Raw genomic sequence first — 25,144 nt, 5'->3', positions numbered from 1 at the left:
TATCAAATAAAAAGCAGTGTTGCAAGTCGAACTTTCATCACACAAACAAAAACCATTCACTTATAATTCCTCGGCAAATCTTTTTAGTTTATTTAATTTAATTTAACCGGCTTGGAGTAAAAATGGGAACCGAGGAGGAGCTGCTGTTCCGCAACTTCCAGCGCCTGAAGAGATACATCTTCGACGACGAGAAGGTGTCCACCACCACATCCCGCGAGCAGGTGAGTAAGCCCCGAATGTCGGCCAGGAAAAGATAAGAACCGATGAATACTTGCAGCAAAAGACGGAGAGCTCGGTGGAGAAATGCTTCGACCGCTTCGAGCAGATAATGTTCACCAACCCGCGCCTCACCCAGATCTTCCGGCTGGAGCACCAGTACTACCTGGACGCGATGCTAAGGCGGCTGCCCTCCAATTACGAATGCCTGGACAGCAGTCGTGCGTGGTGCGTTTACTGGATCCTGCAGGCGGCCCAGCTACTTAGCTTTAACTTCGACGACCAGACATTAGACCACGTGGTCCAGTTTCTAAGCAAGTGCGTCTTTGGGGGATATTTCTCTAATAGGCATCCCTAATGCTCCAGTCACTCTTTCATAGATGCCGTACGCCGACTGGGGGTTTTGGAGGAGGACCTGGACAGTATGCCCATCTGGCGCCCACCTATGCAGCAGTGAACAGTCTGTGCATCATCGGAAGCGAGCAGGCGTACCGTGCCATCGACCGACCGACTTTGGTCCAGTTCCTGTTTAGTGTGCGTGACGCGGACGGTTCCTTCCGGCTCCACGTGGATGGTGAGACGGATGTGCGTGGCGCCTACTGCGCCATCTCCTGCGCAAAACTGCTAAATCTTCCCGAGCCAGTGATCAAGGAGCTGTTTGCCGGCACTGGAGACTGGATAGCACAGTGTCAGACATACGAGGGAGGATTTGGCGGAGCCCCTGGTCTAGAGGCCCATGGTGGATACACCTTCTGCGGAATCGCTGGCTTGGCGCTGCTCAACGAGGCTGATAAGTGTGACAGGCAGGCTCTGCTCAAGTGGACACTGCGCCGTCAGATGCGCTACGAAGGCGGCTTCCAAGGGAGGACCAACAAACTGGTTGATGGCTGCTACTCCTTCTGGGTAGGCGCCACCATTCCCATTACGCAGGCTACGCTATCCGGCGTCGACAAGCAAATGGAGCACACCCTTTTCGATGTTGAGGCCCTGCAGGAGTATATCCTGCTCTGCTGCCAAAAGCAGAACGGCGGGCTTATCGACAAACCCGGAAAGTAAGGGATTAACACCAACTTTGTGATGTTTTTTGATGTGAAACCCATTTTTTCAGACCGCAGGATCTCTACCACACCTGCTATACCCTCAGTGGCGTTTCCATTGCCCAGCACTCGGAGTGCGCCAATAGCCCCCAGGTCCTGGGCGACACCATTAACGAGCTACTGCCCACCCACCCACTGTTTAACGTCCCACCAAAGTCCGTTGCAGCTGCCAGGAGCCACTTCAGCAATTCCAATGACACAGAGTTCTCGGGAAAGGACAGTCCCAGCAAGAAGGAGAGTTAAGGCTTCAGGATAGGAGGAGGCTGCGCAATGAGGAGCTTTCGTTGGATGGTGGTTTACCTTTAAAGAACTAAATTTGCTTTAATAAATTAATCTTTGAAATATTGTATTTTTCGCTTCTTGTATGAATGTTTAAAGTTTTCTAAACAATATTTATGTCAGATATTTTCGAAATAAAATTATTATGTTTTCAAATAAATTCATATGTGATTTTGAACAGTGACCCACTTGCTAATTATGTAAATAAGATGAAACAAATAAATTTTATAACTATGCCTTTAAAACCGAAAGCTATTGTTTCGCCCCCTATTGTGATTGAGCACGTTTATATGTGAATGGTAAAACAGGAATAATTTTCGTTGCGAATGGCATTTTGGGACTGATTTGAAATCGCGGCTTTGGTTTCGCATCCTTTTTATGTTCTCCAGCCACAGGACATTGAAGCGTAGGACGCCTGCCCAGGGCATTGACCGCCGGGAGTACATCGGTCACCTGGTCGATGAGTATTACACAACAACCAACATCGGTAAAGTTTTTATTTACGTCTTTTGCCGGTGTGAATTCATTTTTGATTTTTGTTTTTAGAGGCCCAGCAGCAGGTGACTGCTAATTTGGCCAATTTTGCATACGATCCCATCAACTGGTCGCATCTCCTGGAGGCGGACGCCCTGGATGTATTCCTGGCATCGCTGGAGACCCAGGATCAGCTTTTAAAAGTCCACGGAATTGCGGCATTGTGTAATCTTTGCCTGGGTACGTAAAAATCTGATTCTAGAATCTATCTTGTTGTTCATCATAGTCTTTTTACAGACAAAACGGCTGCCAAATTTATCAGAGCGCAGCTAAAAGTGATAACCTGTCTCTTTGTGCGCACTGATCACCCGGAAATAGTACTTCACAGCCTGGCGCTCTTTTACCAATTACTGGAAATTGGGGAGTTGGCTGATAGGGATTTACTTCTGAGTCCTCCGGTGCTAAGGACGGTGCAAGAGTGGCGGGTCAAGGCCCACGATGAACGCATCGTTAAACTTTGTCAGTTGCTGCTGCAAGATTTCGCAACACGCACCGAGATTGTCCAGCTGCAAAATGCTTCCACAAACGTTCCGACAGCTGAGCAGCAAAGCACTGAAGCAGGTGCAAGTGGTTAAGCGGTTTTCCCAACGCGATTTGGAGCAGTTTGCCCAGTTCACCGGCGACCATAACTACATCCATAGCCTGGAAACACCCACCGAGGATCGCCGCGTCCACGGAGCCCTGCTCAACGCGGTGGTGGCGGGTATAATGGGTACCCAGCTCCCAGGTCCGGGCACCGTGGTCCTAGAGCAGAATTTCAAGTTCCTGAAACCCTGTCGCATTGAGACCGACACCCTGGTGACCGTACGTCTGCTACAATCTCGAAAGATTTCCACCGTGGAGTACGACATACGGCAGAACGACGAGGTGGTTTTCGCCGGCAGCGCCAAGTTGCTGACTCGCAACCAAAAAGACTAGCATTGGTTCAATAAAAATGGATTTTAGAATATTTATTGAACTACTTCTTAGAGGCCCGCTTGCCCTCGCCCTTCTTGGGAGGCGCCTTGCCGCGCAGCTTGCGCAGACGCTTCATCTCCTCCTTGAAGTCCTGGTGCTCATCGCGGAACAGTCCGTAGTCGCGCAGGTTCTTCATCAGCAGGTGCGTCTCCACGTGCCGCGGATACCAGTTGACCACATAGTCCCGTTTGTGAATTGGTTCCTCCGAGAACATGCGAACCACCTGTTGAAGGCCGAATAAAGACATGTTTACATTTTAATTAATAAATTGAATACGGGAACACACCTTCATGGACTTCTCGTTTGTGGTGCGAGCAACTTCGCCAAAAATGCGATTTGAGAGGTAGTTCATCCGGCGAGCATACTGCGTGCCGAGCTTAATCAGCTCCGTGTACTTGTGGGACATATTTAATATTAGTTTGCTATTCTTTTCATGAAATAATTTAAGAGTTTCTAAATTTAAAGTTTTAGTAAATTGCGGTTATGTCACGAAACAAAAACAAGCGACAGCTGATTTCCAAGTGCAGTTGCCATTCACACAAAAGGCCGATATTAGGGGCATTCCTTAAATTTGAAACCTGTATTAACCGTCACTTTTAAGATTATTATAAAACAAACAAAGAACATATCATTAAATAAGATAAATAAAGATCTTAAATAAAATAAATAAGATTGTAATTTTACTTGAAAATGGTCAATTCAGTGAAATTGAAATTAAAACCTTGTTATACAAATGAACCTAATGCAAAAAAGGAAAACCAATTTTTGTTAGAATAACAGAATGACGTATGGCTTCCATTATTTAAGATTTAAAAACGTACTTCTTTACTAATATATATAGAGAGACTTGAGCTCAAATTCGTCAAGTTAGTTTTTATTTAAAATGAAAAGGAATTAGAGTATGTACCACCTTATTAATCAACTGGAATAACAAAATTTTAGCAACAATCTAAGCATAAGGCTCCTCCCAAAGTAATACTAAAATTTCTAGTCTCTTAGACCGTCTCTATGGCCCCCCGTCGCCTGCCCTCCGATCCGCCAGTGGCCTCGTTTCCGTCGCTCCCGATAAAAGAAGTCTCCTCGGAGCTCTGTGTTGGGGGCACTTCACGGGCCAGGCCATTTAACTGGCTTAGAAGGGCGTTAGTTCCCCCCAGGGACGCTTCACGTGGTGAGCCGCTGTGTGCGGATAGCTGATCGTAGTGGAGCACGCGGATGGGTGTGTGTGAGCGGGAGGCAGGCGAGGGATTTCCGCGAGAGTGCGGACTGTTGTTGCGTGAGTGCTGGAAATCCTCGAGAGGAATCTCCTCCGACCTAGAACGAAAAAATATTACACATTTATTTATAACTCGATTAGGTTATTAGTTAATTTTATAATTAACAAGAACGAAAAAAATACCTCAGCATAAAACATAATGTCATAACGAGGACAGATAAAAATGGAGAGCTTTAATGCATGCTATTCGTAGTTTATTTGTCAAAATAATACGCAATTAAATATAAAAATATACGAAAAACGATATCTCTATACATAATTATACAAGGTGGTATTACAAGCAAACTTAGTCAATCCCACAGATTTTGTTAAGGGTATCTTAATGAAATTTAACAGGCCAATAGCCAAAATATGCATTAAATTTCGAGAATCATCTAAACAGCTAGATAAATGGAACTTTTTGATGTTTTGAACGTAATCCAATTAAAAAAAGAAAGACTAGTTTAGAATACTGCAATACTTTACAAATCTCAATTAAAACAAAAACCATTCTAAGACAACAGAGCTAACGAAAATATTTCATTGTTACCGCGGCCTGGGCATTCTAGGGCTGTTCTCCCGCGACCGATTTCCAGTACTTCTGGGCTGGGAGTTTTCCCGCGACTGCGAGGAGCTGTGGCTGCCCATGCTAACACTAGGCGATCGCTCCCGATCTGAGTGATCGGCCCTAAGATTCGAGCCCGAAGTTGAGCTGGGACTGCGGCGTCGGGAGCGGCCAGCGCTTTCATTTCTAATTCTGCGGGAAGACGCACAGATGAGGATGGAAAGGAGGAACATGAGGACACACCGAGACTTGAACTTACCCTTCGATGGAACGATTCGGGGCCATCTGGGTTCGACTAACCCCAGCGCTATTGCTTCCACGCAGCACTGCTGCAAATCCCGGCACTCGATTGGCCGTGGAGAACATGGGACGGTGGTGACTACTGCGCGAACTGCTGCCACTGCTGTTACCACTTCCGCCGCTACTGGATGCGACCATTGTGCCACCAACAGCGTAGACGGGAGAGTCCATCTGTCCAGGAATCTCGATGAGCTGCGCAATCTGGTACATCTTCTTTTGTCGCGCCTTGCTGCGACCCTTTGTCAACCTCTGCTTGGCAGCCATGCAACGGATGTGATCGTCGAACAGGAACTTGGCCGAGAGCAACGGAGTGCGGTTGTGAGTGACTCCGCCCCGGTGCACGGTGATGTGCAAGCAGCGCGAGTCATCCTTATCGCCCTGCACCTCTACGTCCTGCAGAAAGCCAACAAACTTTGCCACACCCCAGCCCAGCAGCTTTGCATCCGGCTCGACGAGAATTAGCTGCAACGCGTCAATGACCAGAAAACGTCTTTGCTTGCTGCTGTCCTTGGCCACAACGGTGCAGGCTATTAGGTCACTATTGTCTATTTAGATTGATAATGGTTAGCCTTAATATATACATCATCTTAGGGGCATACTTACTCAGATCAAGTACGTTCTCCACCTGGACCAGATTGACTACATTTGTAAGCGGCAATAGTGATTCCTTCTCATTCAAAAACTTTTGGCACGTGCGACGCAGCAGGAAGTACACGCGAATGGCTCGGCGGGCCTTTTCCACCTCCCCGCAGGGGAGTCGTCGCGTAAAGTTGATTCCCGTAAGGGGCGTTCCCGTAGGAGGCAGTAGAATGGTGGAGTCCATACACAGAAATTCTACGTTCAGTTGCGCCTTTCGCATCTCGTTATATTCGTCTTCGAACAGGTCTAGGAAGATGTCCTCGGACCTGTAGAAGTTACGGAGCACCACCATCGACTGATTGCGGGCGCTGAAGAGCAGATCCTGTTGAGCGGCGGTAATGCAGCGCGAATCATCAGAGCTGGGACGGGTGAAAGTGACCAGTAACTCCAAAGCAATCTCAACGGTAATCAAACGAATGCGGGACGCTGTAGGGAATACAAATGGAATTATTAAAGATCTAATGATAACCGGAATTCGACCAGTTGTACATACATGGCTGACTGGACTGGGTGATGATGTTTAAAAGATGCTCAATCAAGGCTGTCTTATAACTGAAGGCGCCACGGGTTGATTTTGCAAGAACCTGCTCGAACCACTCATTCTTGATACCTATATGGAAAGGTAAACAAAAATATTTGTTAACTAGACCATGATGGATGCATACGATTGATTAGTACGGGAGGTGGACGAGTTACATACCATCTGAACGGATTGGGACATGTACCAGAATGTGACATTTTCATTACACACAAAGAAAGCAATTAGAATGAAGCAGAAATGGGGTGATCAGAGCAATGGAAAGTTACACAACATTAGCCAAAAAAACGTCAAATGAAGTTAAGGGACATCTTCATGAATCTTACCTCGATTGTGTGACATGGCATATATGAGGCACAGCGACAGCAGGGCAAGGTAATCGTTTTCGGTACAGTCCAAAGCATGCAGGACCGTGTCTAAAAACGGCTTGGCCATCTCAGCAAAATCAGCCTTCGTTGAGGAAGATGACTTCTGCAGCAGCTGCTTTTCCTCGTCAGTTATGTTGCGCAGTTTTATCTGCTCCGCTTCAACCGCATCCGCTTGAGAATCCAGTTCTGTGGTGGCTGGGGATGAGGACTCCACGCCACTGTCCTCGCTGAGGGCATAGCTGGATGAGCTAGACTGACCGGTGACGGTATCCAAGGCTTGCTCGAGACTCTCGTTGGGCTCTCCGAAGCCAGGCACAACCACTTCGCGGTGCTCAACGTATGAATTAAGAATCTCGGCAGCACCCTCCTTAAAGACGCTGTGGTCGCCATTGAGGATAACCCAGGCCAGAGCGTGCACCAGTGGGGCATGCGAAACCACCAGGAAGACCAATGAGAGCAGGAAAAGGGCCACGATGGAGCTCACTCGCGGATTGTGCATCTCCTGTATGTCGATGTCAACATTGCGATTAAGCACAGCAGCTAGATTCTGGGTAACCACTGCCAGTGAGGGCGGGGGCGGAGCTGGTGTAAGTGAGAATATGTACAGAGGCACGAATAGCTTATGCAGCAAGTGCTCGGTTAACACCGCGTTCAGATCCTTGATTTCCAGCAGGAGAATGTCGCTCAAATAATGCAAATGATCCAGATGCTCGGCAACCAAATTGGACAATTTTTGATTCGATTGATGGCTGCGGATGAATTAAGAAGTCAGTAATATAAAAGGAGGGACTATATTACAATAACTCTTACTCTATATCTGTGCGAACACAAGTGTCTAGTTCCAGAATGTGTTTGCCGATAAACCAGACCAGATTACTGAAATATGGAGCAGCCGTTCTAGGAAGAAAAGAGTTTAATGGAGCTCATGGGACTGAAGGCAAAGGTCGTACTTGTCTCGAATAAAACGCAACATGCTTGGGTTTTGAACCTTGTAGACATTTAAGGAAATGGTGCGCACTGCAATTCTCACCATTGACTCGGGATGATTAAAGAACTTTATAGCCTCTGTGTACAAGGGAAAGTCATTTGTGTGCTGAAAGGAATTATGTCACATTGAATGGATATAAAGATGTGTTTTAGACAGTGCAAACCTCATTGTAAAAGAAGTGTATTGTGTGGGTGTTTAACTTTAGACTTAGCGTCTTTAGAAACAGTATGTAATAGCCCATCACATCCTCGTCGGAGAAGTCAAACTTGTGCACCATGATAGAATTTACATGGTTGTTGCTCAACAGATAATCTGCAACGTTATAGGAATGATTACGTCGAGTGTATTATAAAAACTGTTGAAAATTCTACTTACACAGGGACGTTTCGTTGCGTATGTTCTCAAAGAGGATGTTGAGAGTCTGAAGGAGCTGCACGCAGACGAAACTCGAGCCTCCACTCTTTTGTCGCATTATGTGCAGGAAATACGATAGCATATTCTTCTCCAAAAAGAAGCTGTTGAAAATAATTATATTAAGGTTTATTACATTGAGATGCTTTTTACTCACTCAAACACCAGCGAGTCATGCTGGTCGCCCCAAATCAGGATCTCTGCGATGCAGCGCAGAGACTCCACCAGCAGGCCACGATTACTTTCCGACACTGTGGTGTTCTTCTCCAGAATGCTGTACAGGTACTTCAGGTGCTCCAGCGACAGGCGGTTCTTGGGCCGCCCGCCCCAGGGTCCGCCGAACCAGCTGCGACTCCGGAACATGCTGGCAACTAGGATGGAATCAACTGGCCACGATCCGCCTGACTGCTCTCATATCAGGGTAGGGAGTGCGGGAGCGCTGTTCTCTCGGATATTTGCATGCACTTCCGGCCACGGTCACGCCACTGGGTTGGCCCACAATAAGGGGGCACCTAATGCCTGCGATTGCACGAATCTAATTTTGTAATTTGCGAATGGCGATTTTTTCCAACAAATTGCTCTTCTTCTTCACGGGGAACACAAGTGTCACAGTCAGCTGTTGCTTCTGCCCAAATTAATGGTTATCGGTATCGAAGTACCAGAGATGACAAATGGCTATTTTGTTGTGATTGCATGAGAACTGCGACTAGATCACGACTTTTAAAAATCGCGCAAATGTCCTCTTAAAAACCCGTTTTAATTTTGAAAAACATATTTGGTGAACAAAACAGTCAAATGCGGAACAAGCATATATTAATAGCATATCATACCATGCATTCTACATTAAATATAATTAATTGTTATCACCTCAAACAGTTTGGTAATCTGTTTGTTATGGAAATGCATTGACATTTGCATATTCTACAGAGGTGTAAAATGTAAGAGAACTGAATTTGTCACGATTTGCTACAGCTTGACTATTATTATACACATCATCCACGAATACAGCTTTATTTGTTCATCTGCAGAGCATTTACTAGCTAGGTTTTTGGTTAAAGTTTATGGAATACGATCCCGTGCTGGGATCACGTTGCATTTGGAAATTCTGTGTAGACAGTCCGAACGGTTTTAGTATCATGTTGCCCAGTTCCTTTAAGTTGGACATCATCTCGTTTTTGAGCTTCTCGTTGCGCTCGTTTATAATGGGCGGCAGGCGAATCTGAGCCTCACAAGCCTCCTGCTGCCCGGGATCGAACTCAGTAACTTTTTTGTAGTCCTCCAGTGCCTCGTCGGGCTTGTCGTCTTGCTCATAAAGCTTGGCGCGCCTGTAAGATATAATTAGACTTTAGAATACGAAGTTTCAAGGGAGATATTGAAATATTGACCTTAAAAGCACCCTCACATACTCAGGCCACAGTTCTAAAGCCTTTGTGCAGTCGTCGATGGCCGCTTTGTTGGCCTCCAGCTTAATCTTGGCAGCAGCCCTGTTTCCGTAGAGAACTGCTCGCTCCTTGGAGCTGGCCGAGGGGCAAATGTCTAGAGCTTCTGTATAGGACTTGGCGGCGCCTTCGGCGTCGTCATTTTTGAACAACTCGTTGCCCTCAAGTTTCAGCTTATCGGACTTTTCTTTGTTAGCTGCCAGCTGCTCTGGGCTGAGATCCTTTTCCCGTTCGCGCAACTCCTCAATGGTTAGCTCAGAGTCCACTGTAGATGGTGTCGCGATGGAATCTCCGCCAGCCGCGCCCTGCTCCGCTTCGTCATCCAACGCCAGCTGGTTTTGCTTCTCCACGATCTCATCCACGTCCTTTTCGCTCTGCCGCGTGCTGGTGGCCTCTTTTTCTGTTATCTCCTCCCCGATCGCGTCCTGGAACTCGTCGTCACTGTTGGTGTTGCCTGCCATTCTATTGGAAATTGATCCTTACGGAATTTACTGAAGGTTTCGGTTTGTTGTTCAGCAACAAATAAAGCTTCACATGCTAACGATAATTTTGTCTATCGATAGCACCGATGTCGTACAGTGTTGAGAAAGGTCAGTTTCTGTTTAGGTACCTTCAGCAAGCTAAAAAGTACCTGTTAGGCACATATAATTTTTAAAACAAATATTTTAAGGATAATCCTGTTGTATTTGGCAAAGTTTGAAACCAATTTAAAATGAACATTTAATGTTTTACAGCATCCCTTGATAACATCGGACCGATAAACTCTTTCCAACACTACGGCTTTGACGCTTTGACTGCTGGCCATGCGAACTGGTATGGTAAATACGGAAAAATGGACATAGGAGCTTATAAATTGAGTGAATACATCCCCGCCAAGCCGCTGGTCGGTAATCTGGAGGTGTGCTTTACGGACGGAGAGCAGGTGAGTTAGGAGCTACCGTGGGAATAGCCTATTCAAGCTTATCTTTGTAGAGACACACTGAAACCTGCGGCCAACTTAAATGCGGCGATATTTTGAAGTTCCCATTCGCCCGCACTGATTTCCAGCCAAGTTCAGTGGAGATAAAGGAGAGCAAGGTGCTCGTGGCTGCTGATAAGGCCACAGAGACGAAACGCGTGGTGGAGCTGACTCTGCAGTCCACGTTCGACTACCAGCCTGGGGACACCATTGGAATTTTGCCTACTAATAAACTCGAACAAGTGGAAAGTATGCTCAATCGGCTGGAACTGTTAGACCAGGCCGACACCACTTGCCACCTAAAGTTGGTGTTCAACTGCGCCAATAAGAATGCTAAGCTACCCGCCCACATTCCAGCAACTACTACTCCCCGGGAGATCCTTACCCACTGCCTGTCCCTAAACTTTGCTCCGCAGAAGCAGCTTCTCAGCGCTCTGGCCGGCTTTACAAGCGATGAAAAAGAGCGTTGTTTCCTGTCCTGTCTATCCTCTAAACAGGCCACCGAGTACTACCAATCGCTGATCTTAGAGCAAGGCCTGCTTTTCATAGACATTCTTGAACTGTGCGTCAACTGCAGGCCACCACTGGCCTTCCTGGCAGAGCACTTGCCACGGCTGCTGCCACGACCGTACTCCATTGCCAACAGTCCTTTGGAGGCTGGTAATCGCGAACTTCGCGTTATCTACTCGCTGCTCAGCCTCAAACCTGGAGTCACAACCAGCATGTTGGAGGCGGCTACACAGGAAAGCAGCCCAGAGCATATCAAAAAGGTGGTTATCTACCCACGAATAAGCAACCTATTCCGTTACACAGAGCGGGATGTGGGCAGAAACCAAATACTTATTGCTGTTGGCACAGGTCTGGCGCCTTTTCTTGGATTCTTAGCCCACAAGGAAGAGCTTTTAAAACAGCAGCCCCAACAGGCAAGCGGACAATCCTGGCTTTACATTGGTGCCAAGACCCAAGAAGCGGTTCTTAAGCGTGAAAAAATAATGGCCTGGCAGGAATCCTCGTTGCTCGAGCGCCTACGGATGTGTTACTCGCGAGGCGAGTCCCCTAGCTACGTGCAACAAATGTTGGAGGAGGACTGTAAAGATCTGGTCGAGTTCCTGATGAAGTCAGAGACTGTGTTGTACATTTGTGCCGATGGCGCCAAGATTTCGCGGTCCATTGCAAGTGGCTTATGTCGATGCCTGCAGAAGGCTATGCATCTCACGGAGGACGAAGCTTCGCAGCTGTTAAATACACTGAGGAAGCAGGGCAAATACCGCGAAGATGTTTGGCTGTAATGTACAAGTCTAAGGTGCAGTCAAAATAAAAGCTTCACTAATTAAGTCCTATAAATACCTTAATATATTAGTCGTTTGTAGAATTTTTAGTTTGTTGTTTTTACGTACGGTTAAGATCGTTTATTTTAACAATTGAAAATAAGTGAAGCAAAAAAACCACTTCCACCTGCACATTTGAGTAACTAATATATGCAAGTATTTGCACTCAGATGTTTGTAATTCAATTGCTATTATTTTGACTGCAGCCTTAATGTAAATAATTATAAAACAGAAAGCTTTGGTCGAATAAGTAAATAACGATATATTTAACAACACAAAATAAAAATTACAGTGCAAGGTAAACTAAATACATACAATTGTGAGGGCCATCTTCAATGATCGAAGTGGATGTGGACTACGAGTACTAAATGGATTTGGGTCTGTGTATAAGGTTGACTTAAGTGGTAAATTGCAAAATAAATCTAAATAATGGTAGAATATAGATTACGACTTAGGTTTCAAACAAACTAAACGTGCGCACATAAAACATAAAACGTATAGTGGGGTTTGCTCTTTGAATTTAAGCGATTGGTAAGCGCTAATGTATCGTTATTGTTTCTCCGCTTCTCTAAATATCTAAATCTTTTTATTTATTATACTGTTTACGTTTATTTTGGCAAGTCGTGTTGACCTTGCACAATAATATGCATTTTGTATTTTATCTACGTTTAAGTTTAATTGAAATAGAGCCAATTCTTTTAGTGTATACTAATATAATTACGAATCGATCAAAATTGATGTCAGCTTCTTCTTTCTCCTATTCGTCCCTTTACATTTGCAATAAAAGTTGCTTATAAAAAATTATGCTACTTTTTGTTGTTCTTTGTTTGGTTTCAAGACTTAAGTTCCATTTTACATTTACGTTTTTAATTGCAAGTTTTGCGTTCGTCTTAAATGCGTTTGCGAATATGTAATGTCGGGTATGTTTCGGTTTCCAAAAAGGCCATCTAACCCCGTTTCTACTGCCCCTAAATACTATCCGTTCGTTGCCTTGCCTAATACTCATTTAAGCTAAACTAAGAAAATCAAGTATATTTTCGATTAATAATTAAGCTCTTTAAAAATTATGAATGCATAATTGTAGGCCAAATATTGGGATATCATTTCGTATATAAAATTTAACTATGAACCGATCTGCAGCAGCAGCAATCCATTTTCCCTATTAATATCAAAATTGCAAGTAAAATATAATCCCTATCGGTAAGTGTATATATAACAGATAAAGAAAGCTAACACCGGCTGGCGGAAGATCCTTGAATGCACTCCTGTTTTCATTCGCCTTCGTTGTGATTTAGTAAAGTATATCTGGCGACTAGCCACAGATATACTTTTCGAATAGATCTTGTGGTGGTGGGAAATAGCATAAAATATCGAACTGAGAGGATAATGGAAAAATAGTTAGTTAAAACCATGTTCTTCTTCAATATATTCTCTTCGGCAATTGGCATTGCTTATGATTCCCGTTGGGACTAGGTTTAGTGTACGTATACCACTTCTATATGATCTATGTATATAGTCCCTCTAGGGACATTCTTCGTTTCAATATTTCACTTTAGCTTTGACACACACATTACGGCGTTAAATAACATCTCTATTGTGATAGGGGCCTGTATAGAATTACAATTTTCTTTGTGCGTATGGCAAATATCTCCAGGAAAGGAACAAGGGAGTCTACTTTAATCTGTTCTTTTGTGGCGCTTGGTTAGTCTTACGTTTGTACTAATTAAAATGGAATATCAAACATTTATCCCTCAATCCCGTCCACACTGCGAATATCAGCTAATATACATACAAGCTCTGGCTAGCTGTCTCTAATTAGTTATCTGTTGCATTGATATCTGTATTCTATGGAAAATGCATAAATTGTGGAGATAATCTTGCTGTTACTGGTGTGTCGCTTGCTGCTGCTAGCTCTAGTCCTAATGGCACTTGTTACACTCATTTCGACTTGCTATATTTATCGCCTTCGTTTTTTTTTTTGTTTTTTGGTAATTTACAACAAGTATTGCATGTTCTCTGTTAGGGTTCGTTTGCACTTACTGACTACGACGAATTTTATAAAGAGTCGCATAATGCTGATTTGATAAAATCGCTTAAATCACAATTATGTATATATACGGGTATATAAAGAGTAATCAAACTTATGTCCCTACATTTAATAATACAGTATCTATGTATATCATATGTGCGTGTTTGTGTGCGTTGTTGAAGTAAGCTAATTTGCCATAGGACAATCTAATCTAAACGATAACCCCGCCCCCCTGCCATCGATGAACTGCTCGAGCTATGCGATATGGATCCACGGTTTGGCGACGGTTTCCTACGAGTTTCCCGGTCTCTGCTCATCCGCCTTCGCTGACTGGTGCTGCAAGATAAGAGATACAATCCTATGATTACTTATTGTTGTTAGGTATTCAGCTCGGTTTACTGCATTGCAGAAGAGCAAAGGGGCAAACAGGGAACGGGATGGCGAATAATTAACACATCGACCTCTAATAATTGTCATCACCCTGAATTGTCATCACCCAAGAATGTACAATTATGTGCACTGAAATATATAAATGGACTTGAAAATTATAGATTTCGATGCTTGCACTAAAATGTGCCACGAATACAAAGCATGTTAATTTAACACATTAAAGTGGTTCTTGCAGTTGGGATTATATAAATATACATCCCACATAATTATTTCATGTAACGTCATTAATTTGCATTTATAATAGTTAATGCTAGCAAGCTCATGGTTAAATGCCAAGTTTTTAATATGAGGTCGAACACACAATTTGTTCGGGAAGCGTAAGTCAAATGAGCTAATCAAACCACTTTTTCGTTATCGGCGGGCTCCTTATCACCGCATTTGATACAACCAGCTGATAGCTGGCCAAAGAAGTCGTTAAAAATAGATCGCTACACTCACGACAGGTGAAAGGACCTTGGGTAAGGGGGGGTCGAGGCCAGGTGAACTGCATATTATTAATAATAATGCATTATCAATCCCATTTTATGGCGCCCCTTTGGATGTGTTATTTTGGGGGGCATCTGCATAATCTTTTGGCGTCATTCGCCCGTTTTGTTCGACCGCCTCCCCCGCCCAGATATCTCTGTTGCTGAAAAGAACTATTGTTATGCCATGGGAGAGCGGAGCACGTCAATTATCAGCACAATAATTGGTTATATTTATCAGCATGTGAAGCGGCACCCGCTCCAAAGTCACGCTTCGATTTCAATGAAACGCGGACTGACGAGCTTTTTCAGTTTTCCCCACAATTTTCCTTTAACGAAATCAGAGATGAGAAAATCTTAGTGCCCAGCTCAACAATACATTTTAGGTATTAGAAAATAAATATTAGTTTTCAGTAACCATATCTAATGCTGATACAACAATTTCTTGCTGTGCATCCTACAGTTGTCTTGTCGAGCTAAAAAGAGCGTGTTCCAGATGCAAAGAGGGTCGAAAGAAGTTCACGTGTGGATCGTGTACCAATGCCTGCGAACATTACATTGCAATCCACTGAGTGGCTCCGCAAAAATATATATAATTTTATTGCGAGTGTACTTGCACCGAGTACGTGTGTGTGAGTGGATGAGTATGTCGCAGGCATTGGAGACTCTGACAAAACATTCGTTGGCAAATGCTACTAAAGCCAGTGGATTCGGATAGGATTCATTATAATACACAGTTTTTGCATTGTTGGTTTGCGTGATCAGCGCGGGGGGAGGAGCGGTCGTTTACTAAATCATCCCCCCCCCCCCCCCCCCCAGCGGGCGATGGGAAAAATAAGTCGCTGGCGCAAAGTAATGAATGAATCATCTAAAATTCCGCATAGCTACCAAACAACAACTTGTGTGTGTGGTTCAGTTCAGTAAACGAAAAAACACTCACTCACACACGCAGGCAAACAGCCGAAAAACCTTTCGAGCAAGGTGAAATTATCATTCGACGGCGCCATTCCAAATCGAACTATATGTGAGTGGTTTAGTCATTATTTCTGGGTCTTGGGGCGTCGCTAGACCATTTTCAAACGACTCTGGGGATTCACGAGGCCCTTTCACTCACTAACGCACAACTGGATGCACAGAGAAAAACCATTAGTTTGTTTTTAAATGTGGAATAGATAACAGTGGAACATACTTTCAACGCTAACGTACAATAATGAGTTTTTGATGTAGGAACTTAGCATGTTTTGCAGATTCTCAAAAGTATTTTTATTAGGGATTATTCAAAGGTTAAGCTAGTATTTTTTCAGTGTAGCCAGCTGTACTTTGCCCCAAGATCGAGGTTCCACGCCCAGAAGCCAGAATGGAAAACGAAGAAAATGTTTCAGTTTTTGCGAAATTCCTGAGCGTATCCCTCCTTTCTCCCTGCTTCCAGTACTTGCAGAATTCAAGATTTCAATATCCGCAAGTGAGAAGAACCATCGCTATCTCTCCCTCACTCTCCCGCAAAACGGAAAGCAAAAGTATGCGCCAGTAATATAAACAAATAAAGAGCCTAGAGATCCGGTAGAAGTTGGAGAAGAAAACAGGGGCGGATCCAGATGTGCTTTGCAAGGAATATTCCCCTAATGTTTTGGTAATTAAACTTAGCTTATGAAAGTATCTTTTAATTATACCATCAGTTGTCACCACATTAAAATATTAAAACCCACTGAAAAATCAGCCTCCAGATCCGTCCCTGGAAAATGCAGAGCCAGTGCATCACAATGCAGGGAAAGAGACAAGCCAAAGTGGGAGTGGGAGAGAGTAAAAATAGCGCAGCCGAGTCGCGACGTCGCCATCCCCCCTCTCGCTTGCTCCTGCCACAGAAGCAATTAAGTTGAGTAAGTGGGAGGGCGACCAAAGATGCAGAAGAACTAAAGAAGAGTGAGAGAGGGAGGAAGAGGCCGGAGAACCGCCATCAGAATCAATTATACACACTCTCATTCTTTGTGTTACACACACTCAGTTTGACTTTGACTCCACTTTCGCTCTCTCGCCGCCCCCTCTCTAAAACTCTCTCACTCTCTCTCGTAGAACTTTCACGATCTATTTTTTAGCTTTGCTTATCACATTGGAAATGGACGAAAATTGTTCCAAGAATTTGATAAATTCCGCTCCGGTTTCTCTACAGTTTGGGGGGAATTACAATAGCACTTATACAGCATGTTGTACGCGCCTGATAAGGCCAATACAAATGCATTTCGCTGCGCGTAGGTGTTTTCGCTGTCTGTGTGACTGAATTAAAGTTTTCTTTATTATGATGTATGAATATTTTTTGGCCAGACAAAGCGATATTCCAAACAGGAAATGCGAACGAGCGTGTTAAATTGCGTACTCAGTTGTTGTTTGTTGTTACTGCCGGAGCGGCTTCTTTCTTTTTCTTGCTGCTTTTTTGTCCATTGTCGGTTTTCAATGGGATGGTTTGTGCAAAAACCCTGTACGTAGCATACGTAATAGGTGTCCAAACGAATGAGACATAAACAATTGCAGCGCTAGCCAAGTAACGGTGTGTGCTCTCATGTAGGAAAATCCCAAACTTGATTATAAGGGGAAAGATCTTTATGGAAATGCCAAATTTATATCTATCGAAAGAATTCTTTTAATGTGAAGAAATGTGTCTTTCATAATAAAGCATTTAGTTATCAAATAATGATCTGTTTTTTCAAGTCATGTTTGAATCATATGAAACAAAGAAAATTAAATATTTGTTGAATAAAACATGAGTTTTAAGTATAACTGTTCATAGAAGTGAATCATTTTTGGATTAAATCCAACCACTGGTCCCAGTCCATTTCTCTGATGGATGACTTTCTAAATTATATTAAGCTGTCTCGGCACCATAACACATTTGCTCTATAGGGCGTTGCAAGCAATTGACCGCGTTAAAGATTCCCTTTCCCAGGTATAAAAGAAAGAAAACTAATCAGAGACAAAAGCCTCGTGCACTTCGCAACCTTGATCGAATTTAATCTGTTGTTCGAACCGAAGCCAGTTACTGATTAAAAGTCTCAAGATAGCCAACTATCGCTGTTTTGGGTCTAGGTCTTTGACAAAATTTAGACAGCGAAGAGAAACTAACCCATCGGCCAATAAACCGACAGCCTCTGTTTCCACATGTGCGATTGCGAAAAGGTTTCCGTTGAAATGGATATCGTTTCGCTTGAATAATGAGCTCGGCCAGATGGGCTACCTGGGACTTACCTGTTTTCGAAGGGGAGTTGCCGGGTCCTAGTCCTGCTCTCGCCATTTCTACGGTTGTACACACTACAAAGACTACGGTCAGCATTCTATTCCAGTTCCAGTTCCGGTTTCGTCCACACAAAACAAATTTACATTGAAAACTCATTATACACACGGGGCAGATCCCGAACCCGATCCCGATTCCGCTTCCGATCACGCGTAGAGCAGCCTGGCCGTCCGGTGATTGCATAGCAACTATACGTTGCGTCGGAGCACCTTCTTGGCCGCCTTGATGTTGGGCACGAGGGCCTTGACCTCGCTGCAGTCGTTGAGGAACGGATGGCTGAGCAACTCGTCGGCGGTGGCCCTTCGGTCCACCTCCACCTGGAGGCAGCGATCGAGAAAGTCTTGGAGATTGGGACTCAGCTTATCCCAGCTCTTTATGTCCGGCCGACCGTTGGCGGCGATCAGGTAGAGGGCGCGGAGCGGAGTCTCGTATAGGTAGGGTGGCTGGCCCTCGATCATCTCGATGGCCATGATGCCGATAGACCAAATGTCCACCTTCTTGCCGTACTTCTTGCGCGTGACCACTTCGGGTGCCATCCAGTACGGCGTTCCCACCATTGTCTGGCGCTTCTCATCGCCCTCGATGTTGGCGCAGAACCCAAAGTCCGTCACCTTAACACTGCCATCCATGCCCAGCAGCACGTTGTCTGACTTGATGTCCCGGTGGATAATGCCCTTAGCGTGCAGAAAACTAATAGCGTAGAGCGTCTCGCGGCAGACGCAAGCAATCTGGCGCTCCTTCATCACAGTCTCGGTAACGACGTCAGTCAGTGGGCCGCCATCCATGTACTCCATGACTACCCACAGTTGGTCCTCGGGCTCCAGGAGATAGGCATCCAGGAAGTTCACCAGATTCTTGTGGTTGAAGTCCTTAAGCACACGGATTTCTGTGAGTATGAGATCCTTTGAGGACTGGTTCTTCATATCGATGGTCTTGACGGCCACCTGCGATTCGTTCTGCAGATCGGCGGCTATGAAAACTATGCCAGAAGCTCCTTTGCCCACCTCCTGGGTGGTCTTGTAGCGTTCCCTTGGGTCATCTGAATTGCAAATTGCCCGCAGCTCAACGTAGATCTCGGCATCGGTTTTCTGGGCCCTCTTCTCCTTGGAGCGGCGCAGTATCGTCTCATCGGGATTATCATCCGCATCCTGGGCACCGCCGGCTGGCTTGATGATGATTGTGTCCGTGTTGACCTTGTGCTGGTTGTCGGAGTCCTCATCTCGACGTATATCCGAAGTGCGTGAGAACTTCTGTGTGACACGAGGCTTGGGCTTGATTTGCGGTTTGGGCGGTATGGTGTGGGGCGATTTCTTGGGCGGTACTGGTGGAGGCTCTTGCGGCACGGCCTTCAGCGTTTCGCGGTGCTCCAGATTGGTCTTGAGCTCCTTGAACACTTCCTCTAGGGCGTCCAGCGGCACCGTCGACTGCTGGCTGCTGTCGTTGATGCTGCTGCTGTTGCTATTACCTGCCGAGGAGCCACAACCGCTGCTGCTTTCCGTCTCCGTGGCCGTCGAACTGCCATCGTCGTCGGACTTTTCGGGATCCTGAGATTTGTGCTTGTTTTTGTAGTTGACATAGTTCTCTATCTCCTTGGACTCCTCGTGGATCACATCTTCGGTGATGAAGGGCTTGAAGACCTCGTTCTCTTTCTTCTTAATCGAATAGTTGTAGTACTTAACGGCATGGTAGGCAGCATCTGGATTCTTGTCCTGCTCATCGCGAGTGATCTGTGAGTTCATTAGGCGCACCCATGGAGCTGGAAGCCCCTCCAGGTCGCCGGTTTCCTGGTTACGCGAGACATGGAAGTGCCGTTGGAAGTTTGTGGGTGCACCGATCTCGGAGATCGATCCCCCATCTCCGCCTTTCTTCTTGAACCACTTGGTGAAGCTCATTTTTCAGCGGCTTTCTCTCTCTTTATTGTATAAGAGTGTGTGTGTGTGCGGGGGGATTTTCTTCAATGCGTTTAGTTACGCTCGACTTGGGAAATTCTAAACGCTCGGCGGATTTGTTGTTGTTTTGCGTTCGGTATTGTTAATGTTACTGTTACTCAAGCCACCACTCTCGCTCTCTTTCTCTCTCTCACTGAACCAGCCGTGAGTCATAAACACATGCACAAGCACGCACACTCGCTCGTTCGGCCTGCGCTTTGTGTATGTGTGCGAGAGCTCTTCTTATCTCTAACTGTAGCTGTAGTTTCTTTCGCTTTACGAAAACGCAGAAGATTTTCACTTTTTATTGGCCCCACTTGCTTTGCTAATTATTAATTTAGCTACCTTAATTTATTCAGCAATCACCAGTTTTCAATTGCTCAACACACAAAGGCGGACGCGGACACGAACACGCACACATCTCGAAGTCGGACACAAAAGGAGTGGCCGTCGCAGTCTTGTTCTTCCAGTGTCTGTTGTTGTTGCTGTTCTTACGCGGGGCCGAAAACTCCCTTTCCGTATAGTTATTTGTTAGCCCTTCCAGGCTGCCATAACTATACCGAAGTATATGGTTTATTTGTGTTTTTAAGCCGCTTTCAGAGCACCACTCCGAAATTAATAACTTCTTTTGTTTTTTCCTTCGCTTCGCTGCAATCGTACTGCTGCACTCCGCCTGCTATTGTTGTCGCTCTCGCACCAGTTGTGCCGATAAATGAGAATCGTATACGATGTAAACTCTTTATTTTTACTATTAAGCGTGCGTAAAGGTCAATTCGCGATTTTAAGCTGCTCTTTGCGTTGCAATTTGATGTTTCTTAGGACGAGCCGAAAAACATCCGCGCGTGTGTAATTCTTGAAAATTGCAGACTAAGTGTGCCCGCAGCTGAGTTAGGCGAGTATTCCACTGTGTTGCCCTTTTATCGAAACATCGACACTTGTATAGAACTATCGATGTTGGGCAAGTGGTTCAGTATTTTTTACAACAATTTTTACACATTAAAAATATTACAAATAATTCCTTAAAAAATAACATAACTATTATTCTAAGCTGTCATGCTACAGGATAAATTACTTTTAGTATTTCTTATAGTTTCTTTTAATTTTAACTAGTTTTAACTAGTATTAGAATATATATGTTTTTAATTCTTCAAAAATCCGAATCAGTTAATAAATAGAACTGACTTACACAAAAGACCATTTAAATATCCATCATACATTTATTTATACTTGGATTTTTTAAATCTCATAATTCATTGTGGTCTTCCCATGAGAAGCGCACTTTTAAAAAGATAAAAATTACCTTTTTTTTTATCAAAATGGGTTAACCCTTTTTGCGTATCCCCGATGCTCTTGCGGAAGTTCATTGCCGTCGTCACCGCTGTAAACAGTAATAAAATCAGAGAATCTGGAAGATAGGCAACGAAAAAACCCAAGCGACAATGGCTAATTACGGGCAACGGAGCAGCTTCTACAGAAATCGTGTACCCCACTAGATAACGGCCGTGATTGATAAAGCGCCATTGAATATATCGACTTACGGATTCCCAATGCTGGTTAGTTTCCACTCGTTCGCAGCATCATGCAAAAGTGCCGATCTCCGATTCCGTTTCTTCTCATAGCTGGGATCCTTGTGATCCTAGAAGCATCCCGCACAGAGGCTGCCGTCCCTCGGCAGCCGGACAGTCGGATTGTAAACGGGCGCGAAGCCACCGAAGGCCAGTTTCCATACCAACTCTCGCTGCGCCGACAAACGGTACACATCTGCGGCGCCTCGATCCTGTCCAGTAACTGGGCCATTACGGCCGCTCATTGCATCGACGGGCATGAGCAGCAGCCGCGAGAATTCACCCTCCGCCAGGGCAGCGTAATGCGTACCTCGGGCGGCACTGTTCAGCCGGTGAAGGCCATCTACAAGCATCCGGCCTACGATCGGGCGGACATGAACTTCGACGTGGCCCTTCTACGAACAGCGGACGGAGCACTCAGCCTGCCGTTGGGCAAAGTGGCGCCCATTCGATTGCCCAGCGTTGGCGAGGCCATCTCGGAAAGCATGCCCGCCGTCGTCTCTGGCTGGGGACATATGAGCACCTCTAATCCCGTCCTGTCGTCGGTACTCAAGAGCACTACGGTGCTGACAGTCAACCAGGAGAAGTGCCACAACGATCTGCGCCATCATGGAGGCGTCACCGAAGCGTAAGAAGGATAATCATATTCCTTGTTTAAGATCCGTTTTACCAAGAAACTATCCCCTACATATTATTCCTTTTAGATTGAACAAATGAACAGTTTATCTCCTTATTTATCTTTAAAAATTTTCAAAAGGGAGTTGGTTTTGAAGATAGATCTCTATTTATTGTTCTCAAGTGTTTTTTGGTAAGACAAAGCCAATTAATTCCCAATTAACATTATCTTTCAGAATGTTCTGCGCGGCCGCCAGAAACACAGACGCATGTCAAGGTGAGCCCAACTAATTACAATTACGTTTAATCGACACAGTAAACCTCGTTGCTTTTCAGGCGACAGCGGAGGTCCGATCAGCGCACAGGGAACCCTTATCGGAATCGTATCCTGGGGAGTTGGCTGCGCGGATCCGTACTATCCAGGAGTTTACACCCGCCTGGCCCATCCTACTATTCGCCGTTGGATACGCCTGCTCACAAAGTTGTAGATTTTTAGCTGATTAAATGGAACTTATACATTAAAAGATTGCTGCATAAATTGGTTGATGTATTTTTAAATTAAATTTTATTTTCTTTGACCTTGATTACTTTTTAGGGACTATAACTGCCCTATAATAAATAAATAGTAAGTTCTATAATATATGATATTGCTACTCTTTATGCTTTCACTTTCTTAGTTCAAAAAAGCGCGCCTTAGCCACCAAGCTCCATCGATACTCGAACAGCTGATTGGGGTTGAAAGACGATAACGATACGTGATAAGCCCAAGCAGCGATAGAAAACTGGCTGAGAAAATGTACGCTCCTTCTTTGCAAAATTTGATTTGTGTTTTCGACGGATATTATTGAAAGAATCTATTAGAACAGTGGCCCTTTGCTATAAAGAAATCAAGGCCGACTGCACGGAAAAGAAAGTTTGAACACAATCAAAGAAACGGTGCATAATCGAAAGTATCCAAGGAGGGAGTGGCAAGTGGTGCACTAACGGGTGGTGGTGGCGGCACGCATTCTATTTAGGGTAAGTGCATCTGAGTGGTCACATAGGCACGAGACACCTTTGAGCAGCAACCTTTATGTCCATATATATATTTGCTCCACATAGTTCTCTGCTGAATGTCCTATTGGCGTTTGTTGTGGCTGGCGCTCAAAATGATTTACCAGCTGCTGTGCTGCTCCGTGAGCCTGATCTTCTTCTGCTTCAACGTATTCTGGCTCTTTTGCAACCTGGCCATCCCGTGGTGCACTCTCACCTTGCTCGTTGTGTGCATCGCCTCCAAGTTCGTCAAGCTGCAACGAAGTCCCAATGAGAAGCGACTCTTAAGTCTTCTTAGTTCTCCAGAGGAATGGCCCAGTTACTGGCCAATCGCCAACCGGGCGGCCGGCTTTGATGCGCCCGAAAACTCCAAGGCAGCCATTAAGAAGGTGAGTGACGTCACGAGCCGGGTGGTTGGCAGCACGAAAATCAATAACATCCCCTTTTCCACCCCCTTAAAAACAGTGCCTCGCACGTGGATATCGGAACGTGCTTCTGGATGCCGGCCTCACGTCCTGCGGTGAAATAGTCGTGGCTAACCCCACAAAAATAAACGTTGCACAGCCGCTGGTGGAGTTGCAAAAGCTAAACATCACGGAGCAACACCCAATGGGGTAAGTCAATTAATCAACTGGAAATTCCTTTAAATCGTTATAAATCATCGCACACAGGTCGCAGTACGAAGAGGAAACGGTGGCTTCCCTCAGGCAATTGTCCGATTTCCTGGAGGCGGAGGCTGCTGAGACCACAGTGTTTTTGCGAATTCACGACAACAGCGCCAGGATGATAAACCAACTGCAGAAGTTTATGACTGCCGACGAGTCGTTCACTCAGCGCACAATTGTCATCAGTCGATCACCACTATCTATTTACCAGGTGGAAAAAATTGTTTTGTATTCTTTTCTTGGATTTTTACTCATCCCATTCTTTCAGCTACGAAAACTTAAGCCAGAAATTATTTGCGGCCTTTGGCACGAGACCTACTTGTCACTGGCCATCCTCAAGTCCTCTACACTTATTACCTCAATCTATGGCGCTATTTTTCGCAACATAATTGCACCCGTGATAGGAATAAGCGTTGTTTTTCTCAGCAAAGATGAGATCAATTTGTAAGATAATATAATTGTAATTACTAGACATTATTTATTAGACATTTGGTATCGTGTTTATTTTTCAGCCACATTGCCGATCTGTGGCGCAACGTGGGCGTCCGTCCAATAGTCTATATGGTTAACTCACCCAACGAGAAAAGATACTTCCAAAAGACCATGAAGATCCAGTACCTTACAGACTCGTTGCGGTCAGAGCCACACCTACTTATGAAAGCCTAAGGGTCCTTGAGGATTTAAACGAACGATAACGACTTCGATCGACGCACACACATACACAAACTGTTTGCATTTAGCTGGCAGAGCTTAGCCCTTAAGACAAACTTAAGTACGCATGTGTTTTTGTAGAAGCTTTAGAAAGTATTATCCCAAGCTTACCGGTACCAGTGAAATGGAAGATATAGTTTAGTTAGTTTATGTGCTTTACTTCTGTTTAGCTGAAGCTTTTATTCATTTTATTGACGTCTTAATTTATTTATGTTGTTATTTATGGTTTTATTTTGTTTAATGACTTCTGTATTTTATACGAAAATGTTCTCAAAGTTTGTATGATGTACAATATTTCTACTATGTACTCAAAACAATCATATGCCTTATATGGCGTATGATTTTTGGATGCTATATATACATACAACAAGCTTTCCTCAATTCCCCTTGTTACCCGAATGTAATCCATGAAATCCCTACAAAGTGTTTACCAGCATTATATGTGTATGTCTATACCAAAAACCAGAATTAATAAAAACTACATTTTATTGTGATTGTAAAAGAAAATAAAATGATTGCAACGATTGATTTAA

General features: G+C 44.6%; 9 protein-coding genes across 12 annotated transcripts; 5 read left to right on the top strand and 4 right to left on the bottom strand.

Annotated features, from left to right (window-relative positions):
- The first annotated feature begins 24 nt into the window (after positions 1 to 24).
- On the top strand, positions 25 to 1,662 carry LOC117144940 (protein farnesyltransferase subunit beta). The gene is made up of 4 exons (XM_033310394.1): positions 25 to 221; positions 278 to 534; positions 597 to 1,268; positions 1,325 to 1,662. Exons 1-4 carry the CDS (start codon positions 123 to 125, stop codon positions 1,554 to 1,556), a joined length of 1,260 nt encoding a protein of 419 aa, XP_033166285.1. The 5' UTR covers positions 25 to 122; the 3' UTR covers positions 1,557 to 1,662.
- Positions 1,663 to 1,908: 246 nt separating this feature from the next.
- On the top strand, positions 1,909 to 3,075 carry LOC117145019. The gene is made up of 4 exons (XM_033310514.1): positions 1,909 to 2,079; positions 2,139 to 2,306; positions 2,364 to 2,575; positions 2,664 to 3,075. The coding sequence occupies exons 1-4, from the start codon at positions 1,971 to 1,973 to the stop codon at positions 3,042 to 3,044; spliced, it is 870 nt and encodes a 289-aa protein (XP_033166405.1). The 5' UTR covers positions 1,909 to 1,970; the 3' UTR covers positions 3,045 to 3,075.
- Positions 3,051 to 3,602, bottom strand: LOC117145018 (28S ribosomal protein S33, mitochondrial). Its single transcript, XM_033310513.1, has 2 exons — positions 3,370 to 3,602; positions 3,051 to 3,306 (listed from the first exon to the last, which is right to left on the bottom strand). Exons 1-2 carry the CDS (start codon positions 3,487 to 3,489, stop codon positions 3,085 to 3,087), a joined length of 342 nt encoding a protein of 113 aa, XP_033166404.1. The 5' UTR covers positions 3,490 to 3,602; the 3' UTR covers positions 3,051 to 3,084.
- Positions 3,603 to 3,936: 334 nt separating this feature from the next.
- On the bottom strand, positions 3,937 to 8,764 carry LOC117143729 (protein CLEC16A homolog). 4 transcript variants are annotated; one of them, XM_033308533.1, is made up of 12 exons: positions 8,302 to 8,764; positions 8,109 to 8,248; positions 7,897 to 8,045; positions 7,696 to 7,838; positions 7,556 to 7,642; positions 6,704 to 7,494; positions 6,540 to 6,542; positions 6,333 to 6,449; positions 5,804 to 6,265; positions 5,160 to 5,745; positions 4,886 to 5,092; positions 3,937 to 4,394 (listed from the first exon to the last, which is right to left on the bottom strand). In XM_033308533.1, exons 1-12 carry the CDS (start codon positions 8,505 to 8,507, stop codon positions 4,079 to 4,081), a joined length of 3,207 nt encoding a protein of 1,068 aa, XP_033164424.1. In that variant the 5' UTR covers positions 8,508 to 8,764; the 3' UTR covers positions 3,937 to 4,078. The 4 variants fall into 4 exon arrangements, with proteins under 4 accessions (XP_033164424.1, XP_033164427.1, XP_033164425.1 ...); XM_033308536.1 differs by lacking the exon at positions 4,886 to 5,092; XM_033308534.1 differs by lacking the exon at positions 6,540 to 6,542.
- A 358-nt stretch (positions 8,765 to 9,122) lies between these two features.
- Positions 9,123 to 10,150, bottom strand: LOC117146053 (tetratricopeptide repeat protein 1). The gene is made up of 2 exons (XM_033311992.1): positions 9,530 to 10,150; positions 9,123 to 9,469 (listed from the first exon to the last, which is right to left on the bottom strand). The coding sequence occupies exons 1-2, from the start codon at positions 10,042 to 10,044 to the stop codon at positions 9,181 to 9,183; spliced, it is 804 nt and encodes a 267-aa protein (XP_033167883.1). The 5' UTR covers positions 10,045 to 10,150; the 3' UTR covers positions 9,123 to 9,180.
- Positions 10,151 to 10,329: 179 nt separating this feature from the next.
- Positions 10,330 to 11,900, top strand: LOC117146052 (methionine synthase reductase). Its single transcript, XM_033311991.1, has 2 exons — positions 10,330 to 10,505; positions 10,556 to 11,900. The coding sequence occupies exons 1-2, from the start codon at positions 10,416 to 10,418 to the stop codon at positions 11,828 to 11,830; spliced, it is 1,365 nt and encodes a 454-aa protein (XP_033167882.1). The 5' UTR covers positions 10,330 to 10,415; the 3' UTR covers positions 11,831 to 11,900.
- A 1,906-nt stretch (positions 11,901 to 13,806) lies between these two features.
- On the bottom strand, positions 13,807 to 20,903 carry LOC117146050 (serine/threonine-protein kinase PAK 2). Its single transcript, XM_033311990.1, has 2 exons — positions 18,050 to 20,903; positions 13,807 to 14,234 (listed from the first exon to the last, which is right to left on the bottom strand). The coding sequence occupies exon 1, from the start codon at positions 19,985 to 19,987 to the stop codon at positions 18,284 to 18,286; it is 1,704 nt and encodes a 567-aa protein (XP_033167881.1). The 5' UTR covers positions 19,988 to 20,903; the 3' UTR covers positions 13,807 to 14,234; positions 18,050 to 18,283.
- A 450-nt stretch (positions 20,904 to 21,353) lies between these two features.
- Positions 21,354 to 22,790, top strand: LOC117145365 (trypsin-4). The gene is made up of 3 exons (XM_033310989.1): positions 21,354 to 22,216; positions 22,440 to 22,480; positions 22,540 to 22,790. The coding sequence occupies exons 1-3, from the start codon at positions 21,603 to 21,605 to the stop codon at positions 22,689 to 22,691; spliced, it is 807 nt and encodes a 268-aa protein (XP_033166880.1). The 5' UTR covers positions 21,354 to 21,602; the 3' UTR covers positions 22,692 to 22,790.
- A 166-nt stretch (positions 22,791 to 22,956) lies between these two features.
- LOC117145364 (glycerophosphodiester phosphodiesterase 1) lies at positions 22,957 to 25,139 on the top strand. The gene is made up of 6 exons (XM_033310988.1): positions 22,957 to 23,220; positions 23,305 to 23,624; positions 23,701 to 23,849; positions 23,907 to 24,111; positions 24,169 to 24,344; positions 24,413 to 25,139. Exons 2-6 carry the CDS (start codon positions 23,316 to 23,318, stop codon positions 24,564 to 24,566), a joined length of 993 nt encoding a protein of 330 aa, XP_033166879.1. The 5' UTR covers positions 22,957 to 23,220; positions 23,305 to 23,315; the 3' UTR covers positions 24,567 to 25,139.
- Positions 25,140 to 25,144: the final 5 nt, after the last annotated feature.

This window comes from Drosophila mauritiana, chromosome 3R (genome assembly GCF_004382145.1).
Source record: "Drosophila mauritiana strain mau12 chromosome 3R, ASM438214v1, whole genome shotgun sequence".
In the NCBI taxonomy this organism is placed as follows: Eukaryota; Metazoa; Arthropoda; class Insecta; order Diptera; family Drosophilidae; genus Drosophila; species Drosophila mauritiana.
Note: the sequence above shows the minus strand (reverse complement) of the source record. Positions and strands in the feature narration are given on the sequence as shown.

Excerpts from the sequence above, each read along its gene's own strand:
- LOC117146053 (XM_033311992.1), bottom strand. The coding sequence starts at position 10,044 with ATGGCAGGCAACACCAACAGTGACGACGAGTTCCAGGACGCGATCGGG. Across the intron at positions 9,470-9,529 it reads TATGTGAGGGTGCTTTTAAG|GCGCGCCAAGCTTTATGAGC; the intron begins GTCAATATTTCA and ends TATATCTTACAG.
- LOC117145365 (XM_033310989.1), top strand. The coding sequence starts at position 21,603 with ATGCAAAAGTGCCGATCTCCGATTCCGTTTCTTCTCATAGCTGGGATC. Across the intron at positions 22,217-22,439 it reads CATGGAGGCGTCACCGAAGC|AATGTTCTGCGCGGCCGCCA; the intron begins GTAAGAAGGATA and ends ATTATCTTTCAG. Across the intron at positions 22,481-22,539 it reads AAACACAGACGCATGTCAAG|GCGACAGCGGAGGTCCGATC; the intron begins GTGAGCCCAACT and ends GTTGCTTTTCAG.
- LOC117144940 (XM_033310394.1), top strand. The coding sequence starts at position 123 with ATGGGAACCGAGGAGGAGCTGCTGTTCCGCAACTTCCAGCGCCTGAAG. Across the intron at positions 222-277 it reads CCACCACATCCCGCGAGCAG|CAAAAGACGGAGAGCTCGGT; the intron begins GTGAGTAAGCCC and ends GAATACTTGCAG. Across the intron at positions 1,269-1,324 it reads CTTATCGACAAACCCGGAAA|ACCGCAGGATCTCTACCACA; the intron begins GTAAGGGATTAA and ends CCATTTTTTCAG.
- LOC117145018 (XM_033310513.1), bottom strand. The coding sequence starts at position 3,489 with ATGTCCCACAAGTACACGGAGCTGATTAAGCTCGGCACGCAGTATGCT. Across the intron at positions 3,307-3,369 it reads CAAACGAGAAGTCCATGAAG|GTGGTTCGCATGTTCTCGGA; the intron begins GTGTGTTCCCGT and ends GGCCTTCAACAG.
- LOC117145364 (XM_033310988.1), top strand. The coding sequence starts at position 23,316 with ATGTCCTATTGGCGTTTGTTGTGGCTGGCGCTCAAAATGATTTACCAG. Across the intron at positions 23,625-23,700 it reads CCAAGGCAGCCATTAAGAAG|TGCCTCGCACGTGGATATCG; the intron begins GTGAGTGACGTC and ends CCTTAAAAACAG. Across the intron at positions 24,345-24,412 it reads AGCAAAGATGAGATCAATTT|CCACATTGCCGATCTGTGGC; the intron begins GTAAGATAATAT and ends TTTATTTTTCAG.
- LOC117146052 (XM_033311991.1), top strand. The coding sequence starts at position 10,416 with ATGGACATAGGAGCTTATAAATTGAGTGAATACATCCCCGCCAAGCCG. Across the intron at positions 10,506-10,555 it reads GCTTTACGGACGGAGAGCAG|AGACACACTGAAACCTGCGG; the intron begins GTGAGTTAGGAG and ends TTATCTTTGTAG.
- LOC117143729 (XM_033308533.1), bottom strand. The coding sequence starts at position 8,507 with ATGTTCCGGAGTCGCAGCTGGTTCGGCGGACCCTGGGGCGGGCGGCCC. Across the intron at positions 8,249-8,301 it reads CATGACTCGCTGGTGTTTGA|CTTCTTTTTGGAGAAGAATA; the intron begins GTGAGTAAAAAG and ends TATTTTCAACAG. Across the intron at positions 7,643-7,695 it reads TTGCGTTTTATTCGAGACAA|AACGGCTGCTCCATATTTCA; the intron begins GTACGACCTTTG and ends TTTTCTTCCTAG.
- LOC117145019 (XM_033310514.1), top strand. The coding sequence starts at position 1,971 with ATGTTCTCCAGCCACAGGACATTGAAGCGTAGGACGCCTGCCCAGGGC. Across the intron at positions 2,307-2,363 it reads ATTGTGTAATCTTTGCCTGG|ACAAAACGGCTGCCAAATTT; the intron begins GTACGTAAAAAT and ends GTCTTTTTACAG. Across the intron at positions 2,576-2,663 it reads AGGCCCACGATGAACGCATC|CTGAGCAGCAAAGCACTGAA; the intron begins GTTAAACTTTGT and ends ACGTTCCGACAG.
- LOC117146050 (XM_033311990.1), bottom strand. The coding sequence starts at position 19,987 with ATGAGCTTCACCAAGTGGTTCAAGAAGAAAGGCGGAGATGGGGGATCG.